A 15,520-nucleotide genomic window follows, 5' to 3' on the forward strand; every position below is an offset into this window, starting at 1 on the left:
CTCCAAACTCCGCCATGACCAAGACCAAAGAGCTTTCGAAGGACACCAGGAAAAGTATTGTAGACCTGCACCAGACTGGGAAGAGTGAATCTACAATAGGCAAGCAGCTTGGTGTGAAAAAATCAACTGTGGGAGCAATCATCAGAAAATGGAAGACATACAAGACCACTGATAATCTCCCTCAATCTGGGGCTCCACGCAAGATCTCATCCCGTGGGGTCAAAATGATCATGAGAACGGTGAGCAAAGATCCCAGAACCACACGGGGGGACCTGGTGAATGACCTGCAGAGAGCTGGGACCAAAGTAACAAAGGTCACCATCAGTAACACACTACAACGGCAGGGAATCAAATCCCGCAGTGCCAGACGTGTTCCGCTGCTGAAGCCAGTGCATGTCCAGGCCCGTCTGAAGTTTGCCAGAGAGCACATGGATGATACAGCAGAGGATTGGGAGAATGTCATGTGGTCAGATGAAACCAAAGTAGAACTTTTTGGTATAAACTCAACTCGTCGTGTTTGGAGGAAGAAGAATACTGAGTTGCATCCCAAGAACACCATACCTACTGTGAAGCATGGGGGTGGAAACATCATGCTATGGGGCTGTTTTTCTGCCAAGGGGACAGGACGACTGATCCGTGTTAAGGACAGAATGAATGGGGCCATGTATCGTGAGATTCTGAGCCAAAACCTCCTTCCATCAGTGAGAACTTTGAAGATGAAACGAGGCTGGGTCTTCCAACATGACAATGATCCAAAACACACCGCCCGGGCAACAAAGGAGTGGCTCCGTAAGAAGCATTTGAAAGTCCTGGAGTGGCCTAGCCAGTCTCCAGACCTCAACCCCATAGAAAATCTGTGGCGGGAGTTGAAAGTCCGTGTTGCTCGGCGACAGCCCCAAAACATCACTGCTCTCGAGAAGATCTGCATGGAGGAATGGGCCAAAATACCAGCTACTGTGTGTGCAAACCTGGTAAAGACCTATAGTAAACGTTTGACCTCTGTTATTGCCAACAAAGGTTATGTTACAAAGTATTGAGTTGTATTTTTGTTATTGACCAAATACTTATTTTCCACCCTGATTTACGAATAAATTCTTTACAAATCCTACCATGTGGATTCATGGATTTTTTTTCCACATTCTGTCTCTCACAGTTGAAGTGTACCTCTGGTGCAAATTACTGACCCCTGTCATCATTTTAGGTGGGGGAACTTGCACAATCGGTGGCTGACTAAATACTTTTTTGCCCCACTGTATGTGGAGCATAGGTTGCTTCTTTTACCAATGCTTGTTAGAAAAGGGAGCTGACACTGATGTGATCTGAAATGCAATCCTTTGGAAATTGTCTTGTATTCTAATGGCAGGGTGAAGGGCCTGTTTGTTTGAGCTGCTGTGTGTCCATTGAACACTTCTTGTCAGATATGCTTGATTCAGTCAGCATTGCAGCTTGTTTGCCTATAGGGTTTATGTATTGATCGGCTGATTTCTGATTACTGGTAAAGAGCTAGCAGGAGTCCTTCATCAAAGCACTTTGTAGCTGCTCCATCATCTGCCGTTTGTTTTACACAGAGAAAAATCTGCACCAAGTCTCCAGAAGCTGTATTAAAATATGCAGATGAACTGATAACTTGGTCTGATAGCATGTTTAAATGATACAGCTTAATGAAGGCTGACAGCAGCCATCCTATTTTACATGAGATACCTGCAGCAAACAGGGGTGAGTCTAAAGGGGGGCACAGGGTGTACTAGACTATATTAATTTCAAGACTTTTGTAACATTTTTCAGATTAAAAATGAAATATTATAAAACATTATATTCATTAAATTGCATTAATATTTAAAAATATAAAAACACCAACGTTTTTTTCACAAGCCAAAAAACCCCCAAACCATTAGCCATTAAACTCTGAGCCACTGACCTGAGGGTTGTTAGATTGGACACTGAATTATTAGATTATAAGATTACTCGATTACTAAAATAATCAATATTTGCAGCTCTATTTACAACCATGTCTTTCTTTTACCCTTCAGCTGTACAAGGCTGGGGCGCAGAGAATGAGGTGATGTAGGAGATTCGAATTGATACCATAGGTGTATCTACTAAAAATCTCACACGAGTTCAAACCTCAGTGACCTTCACCTCAAGGTCAGAGTAAGTTTTCTGAAAATCTTGTGAATGCGATAACTTCAGAACAAGGTGACGTACGATTTTGAAATTAATGGCATAAGTGTGTCTACTAGGAGACTGAGGGGTACAGCTGGTGGCTGCTAGTATTTTTATTTATTTTTTGCAGCCATGTTTGTTTCAGTGTCTCATCCTGAATTTGGGCATGTGTGTTTGTTTTAGGAGCTGCTGGGTGTGCTTTGCCACGGACGAAGATGACCGCACGGCAGAGTGGGTTCGCCCGTGTCGCTGCCGCGGCTCCACCAAGTGGGTTCACCAGACCTGCCTGCAACGCTGGGTGGACGAGAAACAGCGAGGCAACAGCACAGCACGCGTAGCCTGCCCACAGTGCAATGCAGAATACCTCATTGTCTTTCCCAAACTGGGTGGGTTGCATTTCTCTGAAAATAAAACCTTGTGGAAGCGTGATGAGATGGCCTCGAAATGTCACTAGCTTTTGTTGTCTTGTTGGGCTGAGAGGATTCTGTGCTTGAGGAAATTAAGAGGATAATTATTCCTTCAGCTATGTTTTTCAAGGTCTACTGCAAAACTTTGAGTGATTGCAGTACTCCAGTCTTTGAAGCTATGTGTGATTTATGTCTGTGGCATAGATTTTCAAAATGAGGATCAGGTATATTCAGGATCATTTAAAATTGAAAGGCTTTAGATCCTATAGAGTAGTGTGTGATGTACAGCATGGTTAAAATATAAGGATCGTTAACTTATAGCCCCACGCCATGCTGAGAAGCTGAGATAAATTTCTTGTTCACAAATCTAAATTTAATATAGTGTATTGCTGAGCTCTCATACAGCCTTTCTGGCAGTTGTCAACATCAAAGCAGAATTACAGAGAAAATTTCCATGTAAATAAACTCCTGTTTGAGTCACTGCCTGCAACTGTATCCAAACTTTGGGAACTGTTGAGTTTGTCTTGCCTCAGTTTATTTACTCGAGATCCAGCATAAGTTCTGTGGCGATCTGGGTAAATGTTTCATTTCATTGTGACAACGAACAGGGGCGTGCTCGCTGACTGACCAGCAGCGGCTGCCTCAATTAGCTCGACACGTCAGAGTGGCGAGGGCTTCGATTGTTCTCAAAAGCTATGACTCAACCAGTGAAGATACAGCACGCAGAGCTGTGCTTATTTGGACACAAGCTGCTCACAGCTCACTTTCTCAGATCTCTTCATAACTTTCTAAGACAGTGAATGACTCTCACAGAACACACTGCAGTTGCATCACAGGAAAGTTGGTTTTATCTGTTAGATGTTTTGCTGCTGGATGTGAAGACTTGGGCATATTTGAAGTTGTATACTTGTCACTTGGTTACCCATCAGCCCCTGGCCCATTGCCATTTCATAGAGAGTGAGACGTTGAAATTTGAGACAGAAGCAAACATGGTGTTAGCCTGCAACAGGTTGGGCCCAACTGGTAAACAGGTTCATGTATATTTATAGTGACCAATGCTGTGCTGTCACTCACTTTGGTGCTTTAAGCTGAGCTTCTGTGCATGCTTCTCCAACCTCAAGTGTTTGTCTGACCTCTATCTACGAGCTCATTATTGGAATGTGGTTGCTGGGTATATGTGAATGTGTCTACAGCCCTTTTGTATTTGTATTGACTCAATTCCTAGAAGCACAGTTAATCAGTACTTGGAAGTAAAAAAAACCCCAAAAACATTCAGTAGCGCAAAGTTTTATGGACCAAGTTTTATTTATTCACAAATTTGAAACATTTCTGCAGACAACAAAAGCATGCAGCCAATATGGGGCAATTTCTACCAAGGTTGGTTGTGAAATTGGTAGAAATTGTGACAAAATAATCAGTGGATAACAAACAAGTTTGATCCCCTTCCCTCAGGAATATTTATTTTTGTAAAATATGTGAACGGGGAAAGAATGGCCAAGAATGGCATCTTTGCAAAACCATTGTTAAACCAGTTAAATTCTCAATCCTTTTTGCAGCTTCTTGGCCACTGCTGTTGAGGTTCAGTTGGAAATTGTTCATTTTCCTGTTACTAGATTTATGGGGAGCCACATTAGACAGAGGAGGAAATCGCCACAGGTTTGAGACCCCTGCCCCAAAGCATAAAAAGAATACAGATAGAAATGGATATCATAGTTTAGCTTTCACTGGGGCTCTGACGTGGTAACGTCTTGTCCATGTGTAGCATGTGTAGCAGCTGAGTTAAAGTGAAACAAAATATCCATACAGTAAGTTATAAAGTCAACTTCTCATAGTGTTTCAGTTCTCTTTAAACAATCTTTAGGATTGTTGGCTGTAACAGGCCCTGCTCGTTCTGTTTGTGAAATCAGAATTGTCCTAATGGATCTGTTTGATCTGAATTTGCTGTTTATTGAAATTTTGTATATATAAGTATGTTTGTTATCTAATGTTAGTGTCTCACATGTTCTGGCTTTGAGGCACTTTATGAATTGAGCCTCTGTTGTACAGTGCGCCAGTGGAATTTACACTTTAGACTGACTGCATCAGTGTTTCTCACACTGCCGTATTATTATGATGGCTTTGCGGCTTGTTATTTTTGGACAGCTCTTTATAAAAAAGTCAGTCATAGAAGTGACTTGTGGCTAAATGTTTACCCTCAGTCTCCTGATGCCCACTCCACAGTTTGTTTTTTAGTCATGTGTTCAAATACTGAAGTGGTTTAGAGCATGGTGATGGATAGGCCAGCGGTTTATTTTGAAAGAGCTTCCTCGTTTCTGATCTGCTGGGTGACGTTGCCCTCGGAGAATGACACAGAAACAGCGTGCCACCATCACTCTTCATTTGCTGAGGTTGGTGTTGCCTTTGATGTAACTTTCTTTGGTTTCCCTTCAGTTTAGATGACAGACTGTGAGGATGTGTGGTGGAGTTTTAGCCTCAGGATGTTTTGGGAAGATTTCTGCAGACGAAGTAGCCTAAACTTTGTTTTGCCACTTATTCCAATTTCTGGTTGAGAGTTGGAAGTGAATTAATAGGCTGCAGTTAGCACACTGTCCACCACAGCTTTTGTGTGTGTGTGTGTGTGTGTGTGTGTGTGTGTGTGTGTGTGTGTGTGTGTGTGTGTGTGATAAGACGTTTTTTTCCTGCAATGTACTATAGCAGCAGGCAAATGTGTTTTTAGGGGTTTTGTTTTTTCACTTTTGCATTTTTTTAAATGCTGAAAGTGTTTGAATAGGAAATGGATAGTAGAGTAGTGGTTGGTTATGTGCACAGTGTTTGTTGAGTTTACCTCACCCCCACCCACCCACCGACCCCCAAATCCCTTTAGTGAGGGTCAGATGGAGGTGGTGTGCGGGGATGTTGGATGTGTCTGGATGAGAGGGGTGGGAGTGAAATTGGGTCACGGAAAGAGCAAACAGAGCAGCTCATCAAAGGCCCACAGCGACAGAGGAGATGAGCAGAGCTGCTGATGGATTCATGAAATCACAGCGTTTCTAGGTGATGAGGAGAGGATGTACCTCCGTGTTGTCCTTTCCAGCAGGGCAGCACATGCAAACATTAAGTGGCGATTCACGGATTTGCATTCGTGGCACCGCGTGACGTCAGACTTGGGTCAGACTGAATTTGCAAAGCATTTGGATTTGTTACGCAGGGTTTTTACTGACACGACTGCTTTGTCAGGGTTTGAATTTCCATGAGATTTTTCTTTGTTCTGACTGAGGACTTGAGACGCTGGCTGCAGGATACGCTGGGCATTAGTCCACTTCAAAGCAAGGCGGAGGAGTACAGCGCTTTTGGTTTTGCTGCATCATTGCTGCAGTGTTCCTCTCACATAATTTTTATTCTAGCCTCGTTCTCTTTATTATACAACGCCATGTCTAGTACAGAGACCCAGTATCTTTGGTCACCTAATGCACAAAAACTGTTAAAGCTTAGATGCACTCCTTTTTTGCGGTGTTTGCTCTGGTTTTAATGAACCCAATGAATACTATCAGTTTTCCAGCCCAGCAATAACAGCATTCAGTCTGGGCGGATGGAGTTAAATCTGTGGACGGGTAGAGATGGGGAGCACTGACCGGTCACTGAGGCCAGCTCATTTCTAGAGGCTGGATAGGGTTTGGTCACAGTATTGCTCTCTGCGCGGGGACCCCTGCCTGCTCTTGGAGCAAATGAGTGGGTGGATTCTGAGATACACATCATTTTTTTCTCTTAACTCAGGTCTTGATTGTTTTTCACTTGCTTACAGCCCCGGAGGGGGGGGGGGCAGAGTCATTTTTCAGCCTTCAAAGAGCAGGGCAGCTATATGCTGTTCTGGCTGCACTCCCACCAGCAGCTGCTGCAGAGCCAAAGCTAGCCCATCATGCTAATTTGGCTCGCTATATAACTCCTGAGGACGGCGTGTCCTTGCTGCTCCTTTTCTGACACTCAGCCCAGAGAGTAAACAAGTGAGCTGGAACAGCGTGCCAATGTGCGTGCCCACTACCGAGGTATTGCAGTTGCACGGGGCCCCCTCCTAACTTTCCTCTCCCTCCCTCCTTTTTTAATAATCTTAATTATGGAATCTGCTACCAGCAGCCATTAAGGGCAGTCTAGTCCCCTTTGCCCGGGATGGCGTAATGCTTAGGCACGGAGAAAGCGGAAGAGATCCCAGTGCTGTCATCAAAATATGGCATATTAATGCTCTCGAGCATTGTGAGGTCAGTCCCAAAGGCAAACACGGGTGCAGTAACAGGAGGCCTGAAAGCATCAAATGGCTGCTGGCAGATAAGAGACAGCTGCTGCATTAAAAACTGTCTCAGACTCAGATACTCTTTAGAAGTGATAAATGCACCTCGCTCACTTTGAGCTCTTTCCTCAACAAGTGGACTGCAGCGCTGCAGTAAAGACATTTAGCACAGACCAGCACAGTGAATGCACTCAGCTGTAGAAATACGTGCACTGCTAACAGTGGATGGATTGTATGCCGCGTGTGGCAGGTACTTACGGGCACCAGCCTCATAGTGGCCAGGCTGCACAAACAATTTAATGAAGCCAGTCCAGAAACTGTAAAACTCCTCACGGCACCCCTGGAGTTATTTCAGGAAGCCGAGTCCTTTTACTCTAAGCTCATGTTGTTAAGGTTGTAGTTAGAGATGTGTCACTACTTTCCCTTCCTTCAAAAATGTATCTGCTCAGGTGTTTGTTTGAAATCTGTCCTTGTGCCTGACTGGGCCCTGGCAGTAATCCTTTTCCCAGTAACGGCCTGTAACCCACCGCCCCAGCTGTCCTTAACTCTAAGTGATGGCAGCTTTCTGTGCTATAAGGTCAATCAGGCTCTTTTTACTTGCTGTGCAATATATTTATCAGTGAGCTGCTGACATGGCCTGAGGAAAGGTGTTCTTGAACAAAGTCCTGCTTTCATAATGAGCAGTGACTCAGCACTGTTTCTGAAACAACTTGACTGCTTCATTTCTAAACTAGAGAAGAGATGCAGTGGTATCTCTGTCTGAAGTAGGATTTCAGTCACCGTCTGCTGGAAATGAGAACCGTGCATGTGTAACACTGATATTATAGTAAGGTGTTTGAGAGTGTAGGTTTTTCAGAGCCTGGAAGCCCAAACTGCTGTGCTCTGTGGATCTAATTTTGCAGTTTACCAAGTGCCAAAGCAGCACGCACACAGAGCCCCAGCACTGTCTTGCGCTCAGTCCCTCTGGCAGCCTCCCCGCTCCCCTCCCACTGACTCCTGGGCTAGTTATTAATAGGATGTGGATGGCTCTGTCTGGGTGAGGAAATCAGGTTGCCTTCCTGTAAATATTTCATGATTTCCCTCGAGTGGGCCCAGAATGCAAGAGACGGGAATGCAGCAGAGATGTTTTTTAAGGTCCTGCTCCTGGTGTCAGACAGGGATGTCACTACTCCAAAGGCAAGTTTGAACTTCAGATTAATTTCTTATTACATGCTGGTCGAGAGGCATCCCAGTTCTTTTTAATCTCAGTGGGCCCTGCCCTTGAAGCTCCTCCTTAAGTGTCAATAAACCTGCAAAACAAGGCGTGCACCTTACACAGCCTGCTTTAAACTTAGGAAAAGTCTGAGGAAGAAAGTTTGCTTTTGATGTCACTGCACTGTCGTAATGTGCCTCCAAGCATAGCACACCCAGTAACCCTGTTTCTGTAGAGGGGAGAGAGATGCATCTAATTGGTTGGAAATGAGGATATTTTGACAACTTGAGCTGTCAGGGAAAATAATGAGGGACATTTTCCTGACCTTTGATGCACAAAATGATCATTACATTAGGAGGATTATCAGATCAGTGGATAATAATCCCTGAAGTTCAGATTCTCAGTCAGAAGTACGCAGTAATGGTTGAAGTAGCTCTCTAAAACTACGGATAACAGTTATATTTATGTTAGCCAACAGTTTTACGTGTTATAGGTAAATATATTTCTCTTAGTTGTGACTTAAGTCTGGTGATGCCTCCATCAGGTCCTGTGGTTTATGTGCTGGACCTGGCTGACCGCCTCATCTCCAAGGCTGGCCCCTTTGCTGCAGCTGGCATCATGGTGGGCTCCATCTACTGGACCGCTGTCACATATGGAGCAGTCACTGTCATGCAGGTAAAGATATACTAGATAAATCTAGTATATACTTGTTTGCAGCTGTTTGCCACTCTGACCATCTCCTGTGCCTCCTCCAGGTCGTCGGCCATAAGGAGGGCCTGGATGTTATGGAGCGGGCTGATCCTCTGTTCCTTCTCATCGGGCTGCCCACCATTCCTGTCATGCTGATCCTCGGCAAGATGATCCGCTGGGAAGACTACGTCCTGCGCCTGTGGAGGAAGTACTCTAACAAACTGCAGATCCTCAACAGCATCTTCCCCGGTCAGGACACACTCCTTACGTTTGATCCTGAGAATGTGTATCTGTGTTTATATTGTGTTTGTTACGTGTATGCTGCACTGTGTGAGTCTAACCTTACTCAGGTGTAACTGTCAGTATGAAACGATGATGCTCTAATGTCTGCTGCTGCTAAAGAACAGCCATCACTGCTGGACAGACAGGATGTCTTTTCAAGGACAATAATATAAAACCATGTAAGGAGCTGAGTCAGAAACTTGATTATCATAACCTGATGATAGCAGAAAAGTTTCAGACAAAAACAAATAATATGGAGAGTTACTAACACCTCAAACACCGTCTCCTCATCCATCACAGAAATCCTCACTGCAGCTGGTCGGTGTTCACTTCATCACAGCCACAAAACAGATAAATAAATCAATCCTCAGCCTCTGAAACTCAACTGTGTCAGCAGCTGCGCCCTCAGGTTTACGCAGGAATAAAACTAATACTTGTGTGTGTGCAGGGATCGGCTGTCCAGTTCCTCGGATCCCCGCAGAGGCCAGCCCCTTGGCAGACCATGTGTCAGCCACACGGATCCTGTGCGGCGCCCTGGTCTTCCCCACCATTGCCACCATCGTGGGGAAGCTCATGTTCAGCAGCGTCAACTCGAACCTGCAGAGGACCATCCTGGTGGGTCCAACCAGACTCGCCGTATGACTCACCTGACTGTAGCAATAGTTCTGCAGGGGATTCGATGAGCAGAGTACAAACAACTAGTATATCCACCCCCTTGTTTTAGCCCTACTATTGAGTAAACGACCTCCTCTAATTTGGCCTAATTGTGCATCGTATGAGCCATTTAGACATAAGAGAAACCTTAAATGGGAGGACAGAAAGGTAACCAGAGCGGCTCATGCGATCTGGGCTGCACTGATACTGCTGAACACTCTGTCCTCACCTAGCAAACCTGCAGGAAGGAGAGCGAACAGATGAGCTGCATCATCAGTCAAACCTTTATTTGTTCTCGGCGTGATCGATCACTGTGAGACAAAAAAGAAAAACACACCACTGTAAATAATTAACTTTTAAAGCGCAATTAATGAATATTCCCACAAGATGGTGCTTCGTTCCTTTTGTGTTGAGCCAGAGTGGCGACGACTGAAACTTCACATCAGTATTTATCACATGCTGTATTAGTCAAAGTGCCAGTGTGGACGCCTCTGTTTACTTTTCCGACACACTTGAGTTAGTAAGTTAGCCCATGTTTGTTTAGTTTTACACAATCACAACCACTGACAGCTTGGACACTCCTGCCTAATCTAAAGGCCCTCAGCTCGGCGGGTTTGGATGGTTAGTATTGAGGTCAGGATTCAAAAAATTGTTTCCACTTTTCTTCTTCTAAATAGATTTTTGTAGTTTAAATTCAGTCTTAGCTTTTAAATTTTCAACAGTAAATACTGTTTATTTAGAGTAAACGATCACTATAAGCATTCATTTTTATTGCTTTTTAGTCTGTTATTAAAAATTGTGAAAGTGCCCCTAGCAGTCCAGCCATAAGATCACAACTAATATAAAACAAAGTGAAGGAAGATTTTCAGGCTTCCTGTGACGATTAATGAGTCATCACATTTGCTGATTGAATGGATTCATTTTTTGTTTGCGCTCAAAGGCACATACTGGAAGAACAGCCCCGGCTTGAATATTATTTAGATACACTGTAATATTCATTCAGGTTGGCCGTTCAGACATCCACACACCTTTGTTCAGACAGACTGCCATAAATGAGCCAGTTTCCTGTTTGGGTTGGAAGGCTTCACTCTCCAGAAACCTCCACCTTTACTCTTGAATGATCCTTTTTAACCAAAATATCTGTAAGTGCTCTAGCATTCCTGGTCACAGCTGAGCAGGAAACAGACAGGAATCATCTGCATGTTTGTTTATGAGATGCAGTCGTGTGTGTGATAGTCGGTGTGAAATTAAAGTAAATCCTCCTAGAGTCCGCTGTGGGGGGAGAGCTTTGATGTGTTGAGCTGAATCTGTCTTTAAGTCCACTTTCAACACCATTTTGCTTTCCTCCACCTACAGGGAGGTATCGCCTTTGTGGCCATCAAGGGGGCGTTTAAGGTGTACTTCAAACAGCAGCAGTACCTGAGGCAAGCTCACCGCAAGATCCTCAACTTCCCCGAGCAGGAAGAGGCCTAAAGGAGGCCGTCAGAAGGGAGGACAGATGGATGGAGGAACTACACGCCTCCGCTTGAGGGGGTGGGTGGGATGAAAGCTCAGTGAGCAGGAAGTGCTGGTGAAACAGACTTTTGATCGTGTCATCCTCATTACCACCTCTTCCTCCTCCCCACACCTCGCCCCTCTCACCGCCCCGGTGTGACTCTTCGCTGACATTTTGTGACGCTGGCTTAAAGTGAAGATGGAGACGTGCGGACTGGAGCATGTTAGCAGTTGATGTGCAGTTACAGTCACACACACCTACACACACACACCTACACACACACACACACCTGTTTCCTGAGTACGACTGCAGGGTGGATGAGCTTCAGCAATCGCGTTAACTATTGTAAACCTACTATATTTTAAACAATTAAAACGTGGGGCATGTGTAATTAGTTTTATAAAAATGCAAATTGTTTTATATTGTTTATTTCGCAGCACCCCATTGGCTGATGATAGTGGCTTATGTTCAAAGAAGACTAATGTTGAGCATAAGGAATGTACTCGTGAGCAAACAGTAAAATGATGTGAATCCTGACGCAGAACAGAAAACTAGCCTCGCCACGTCATTGTGCCACTGCAGCTGATTATCTAACGGCGAACACGCCGAGCGCAGATCAGAAGCTGATACACAGCTGTTTACTTTGTTCACGTGCTTCGTCCAGTATTCCTCATCTCTACTTTTCAAAACGCTGTCATGTGATGTGTCTTGAAGCCTTGTCACCCGTCACAGTGCAGGTGAGCACTGTGCCGTGATGTGTGGATAATACATATATTAGAAAACCTTGGTGCCTGACTCAACATTCAGTGCAGCGCTTACAGGAGACGGACACTTGAGTTAAAGCCGTTGCCTCCAGATTTTAGAGGCAGTTCATACCCTCCACCCCCTCGGCCTGCCATGATGGGACTTCAGTTGCCTGAGCTTGGACCAGCTCAGGTCAGACTCAGGTACTTCTCTCTGAATGACCTCGGACACTGGTAACTAAAGATGACTCACTGCAGCAGCCAGCACTTCTGAATGGAAATTAAAGGGTCAGTTCACTCAAATACCGAGCCCTATTGTCCTGCCCAAGTGGTGTACAGACACTTTGATTTTTAGTCTTCAAGTAGGATTTTATTGGTTTGAAACGGTGGAAAAAATATAGGGAGATGTTCAAGTTTATCCACAATTTCTGGCAAATGTATTGAAATGTTGAGATATTAGGACGGATGAATATAGAGCTCTGATTTGAGTGAACCGACCAAAACAGTTTGGTTTATAAGACGTGAAGCCTAATGTATCAAACTCCTTTGTTCATGTGTAAATAACGTGGCTTTGAATTAACAAGTTATTGCTGAGATGAGAATCTGAGTGAGAGAGCCTGTTTAACACTGTATAACCAACCACCTGGAATATTTAACCTGCACATGTCAACTTCTGTACAGGTGTTCTGAGATCTGCAGACTAAACCTTTCCCATCAGATCTCCTCTCTGCCGAGAGGCTGAACTGTTGTGCACACGATGCTTCTAACGTTAGACTTCTACAGTATGAGCTCTGTAAATAAATGTATTTTCCAAATGTTGACGTGCACGTGTTGAGACTGGAAAAGTGGGACAGACGAGCTTCCATTCAGCTGTTTATTAATTAGAAACACACAACATAAAAAGACCAAACTCAGCACTCTTCACCTGCCCATGACCCCCACCAGCCAATCACAGTCATTCAATACATCCAGAAATTAATAATCTGATTTTCTAAATGAAAACCACTCACTAGGTACTTGAAGTTAAACAGTGCACGGCCCGCCCAAGCCTGATATGTAACATTGGTTTCATCTAGAACGCTGTGTGAAAACTGCTTTATCACCGGCTCTCCTGAGACGCTGTGGAGCTACATGCTGTGTAAGTAATAGACTAAGGCATGCTTCTGCTGCTGGTTCTTTGGATCTTCCAGGGTTGTGCCTCACATCAGACCAGGTTGCAAACTAATGTGAAGGCAGCAGCTGCAGAAAGTCTCTCATGCAGAGTGAACGGATCCTGACGACCTCCCCAAAGCTTTGGGAGAGAAACAAAAATGTCTCTACAGCCGTTACTTTTCAGTTTTCAGAAACCGATCACACAGTAAATTGAATAACATACTGATGTAGATGACAGACTAAATGTTTTTATTTTAATTACTAATAAAATTGAATAATAATAAAAGGCAAAACAGCATGGACATACCCCTGAGATGTCTGAGTGACATACTACTGTGAAACGCATTAAAAAAGAAGAAATGTACGGGCATGGTTTAGTGGTTAGCGATTTAAAAACAGCTCCTCATAGGATCCCAATATTTTAGCAGTTTACAGGCAAACACGTTAAAATTCAGAAATTTGACTTAAAAGATTTCATTTTCCCGAGTGCATCTTCTGGGATTTCTCCCCCCCAGGAGAGCTGTGGTTCTTCTCAGAGAGTTACAAACACACCAGTCCAAACAAATAAAAGCAAAGACCTTCATGGAGCTACTGTCTTTAACCTCAACAGCTCATCACAATAAACCCACAATCCATCCTCAAAGCAGGATGTCTCTGAATAATCCAAATAAAAAGCCTCCTACTGTGAAGCTTCTGCAGTACACTTGAACTCATTAAAGGGTCCTGGCCCTCAGCTTTTTTCTTTTTTTTGTCGTTTTACTTCTTTTTCGTCTACAGCAGCCTACACAGTGCTGTGAAGCGTGAGCTTACGTCTCCTATTAGAGACGTTACATGAGGTGATTCTGGTGTTACCTCTATAATTATCACAGCTACGTCAACAACTTTGTGATTCTTTTGTTTCCTCTTTGAGTGGCTCCTCCCTGCTACACGTCCACACACCCGCAGTCAACATGCATCCACGCAAACAAACACACTCATGCAGGTCTTCCTGATGGCAGGAGCCACCCTCCGTGCCTCCCTGCTGTGTCGACCTGCCGGCTTCGCTCACAGTTTGGCTGCCCTGAGGTTGATGTGAGGTTTGACCAGAGGGAACAGAGGCAGACTCCTCTTGAACTCCGTCATGTCCTGAATCACTGTGGGCTGCAAAGAAGAAAAAGATCAGAGGGAGGCTGACAAATGTAAAGACCCCTCTACAAATCAAGTTCAACATAGCTGGACTTTGTATAAGTTAGCTGGCTCAACCTATCACAGTGTAATGGATATGAACGTCTGAGAGTGGGTTGAACGTTCTTATTTAACCCAGGCTTCTTCTGTATGCCTTCACATAACTGGGGCTTTTAACACATCGTTTTCAAAACAAAATGAACCAATTAGGAGCTGCCTACTTTGGTCACATGAACAGATCATAGAAAATTATAAGAGCATAGAATTATGAAAGTCAAATGTAACACACACACACTGCACATGAGCCAAAAAAGCAGGATGGTGTGTGTGACACTGAAGAAATTACACATAAACTCACTTTAAAGGTTTGATTCACAAACATATTTTTAAGGTTTTTGAGTTGAGTGACAGGTTCATTATTTGTTGTTTTGTTTGTATGAGAAACAGGCCTGCCATTCCAGTCAGTTATTGGTTAGACGTATTGGGATATCCTGGTTATTGTCACCGTTTCAGGTCCTTTGGGTTTTCACCTTCACCGTTTCACATTTAAGCTGCGCATTTATAGTAATGTTAAAATCTGACTGAATATCAGCAGCTGGGGAATCTGTCAGGTTAACAAATAAAAATAAAAGTTTGATCCTTACCTGTGGCAGGGAAGGAGCAGGAGCCAGGTTGACATCATTCTGAGCGGGGAACTCTCCCACTACTGGACCTGATGTACACACAGACAGGTCAGACTGTCAGTGAGCGACCTCAGTGGGTGTCTAAATGAAGCCCATGTTATCATCTTGTGTCTACAGATACTCACAGGTGTCCATCTCCCTGGACAGCACGTGCACCGACACTTTGTGTCTCTTTGGGGCTTCGACCGTCAGTCGCTCCTGGATAGACAGACAGACAGGTGAGGATGATACATGGAGGTTGTCAGGGAACATCATCACCAGAAACTATTCCCTCCATTAATGGAATGACTCATCACTTTTGGGAAAGAGCTTTGCTACCACAGAAAAGAAACCCAGCACAGACAGGACGGCTGTGTGTGTTTCCCCACTGAGTGTGTGATCAGTTGTGACAGCCCTGTGGAGATTTAGCGACACAGTCGGGCTTCATCTCCGACTCTGGATGGAGGATTATATTAGACTGAACATTTGGCTCATCTGCAGTCAGACGGCGTCAACTGTGGCAACCAGAAATTAAATAATAAAAAAAGAAAAAGAAAAGACGCAGCTTGTGCGATTGCTGCTGATATGACATTAGAAATGCATTAGGTTTATTCTGCATGGGGGCTGTAATGGTTTCTGCAGGGCTCCGATAATG

General features: G+C 44.2%; 2 protein-coding genes across 3 annotated transcripts in view; one reads left to right on the plus strand and one right to left on the minus strand.

Annotated features, from left to right (window-relative positions):
- Positions 1 to 12,705, plus strand: part of marchf5 (membrane-associated ring finger (C3HC4) 5) — a 24,993-nt gene extending 12,288 nt beyond the window's left edge. Inside the window, exons 2-6 of the mRNA XM_086258420.1 lie at positions 2,347 to 2,549; positions 8,568 to 8,698; positions 8,779 to 8,962; positions 9,444 to 9,610; positions 11,006 to 12,705. Of these exons, the coding sequence (XP_086114546.1) occupies positions 2,347 to 2,549; positions 8,568 to 8,698; positions 8,779 to 8,962; positions 9,444 to 9,610; positions 11,006 to 11,122 (802 nt within the window). The 3' untranslated portion in view covers positions 11,123 to 12,705. The remainder of the gene's footprint in view (positions 1 to 2,346; positions 2,550 to 8,567; positions 8,699 to 8,778; positions 8,963 to 9,443; positions 9,611 to 11,005) is intronic.
- The window catches only part of LOC147315550 (insulin-degrading enzyme-like), a 21,195-nt gene continuing 18,364 nt past the window's right edge, over positions 12,690 to 15,520 (minus strand). For both annotated transcript variants that reach the window (XM_086258408.1, XM_086258409.1), the window contains exons 23-25: positions 15,012 to 15,084; positions 14,848 to 14,915; positions 12,690 to 14,179 (exon numbers count right to left, since the gene is read on the minus strand). In XM_086258408.1, coding sequence (XP_086114534.1) covers positions 14,084 to 14,179; positions 14,848 to 14,915; positions 15,012 to 15,084 — 237 coding nt within the window. In that variant the 3' untranslated portion in view covers positions 12,690 to 14,083. The remainder of the gene's footprint in view (positions 14,180 to 14,847; positions 14,916 to 15,011; positions 15,085 to 15,520) is intronic.

Source organism: Aulonocara sp. 'chitande type north' Nkhata Bay, linkage group LG13 (assembly GCF_057382095.1).
Source record: "Aulonocara sp. 'chitande type north' Nkhata Bay isolate Kocher_YH1m ecotype deep benthic linkage group LG13, A_spYH_male_GT1.1, whole genome shotgun sequence".
Lineage (NCBI taxonomy): Eukaryota > Metazoa > Chordata > Actinopteri > Cichliformes > Cichlidae > Aulonocara > Aulonocara sp. 'chitande type north' Nkhata Bay.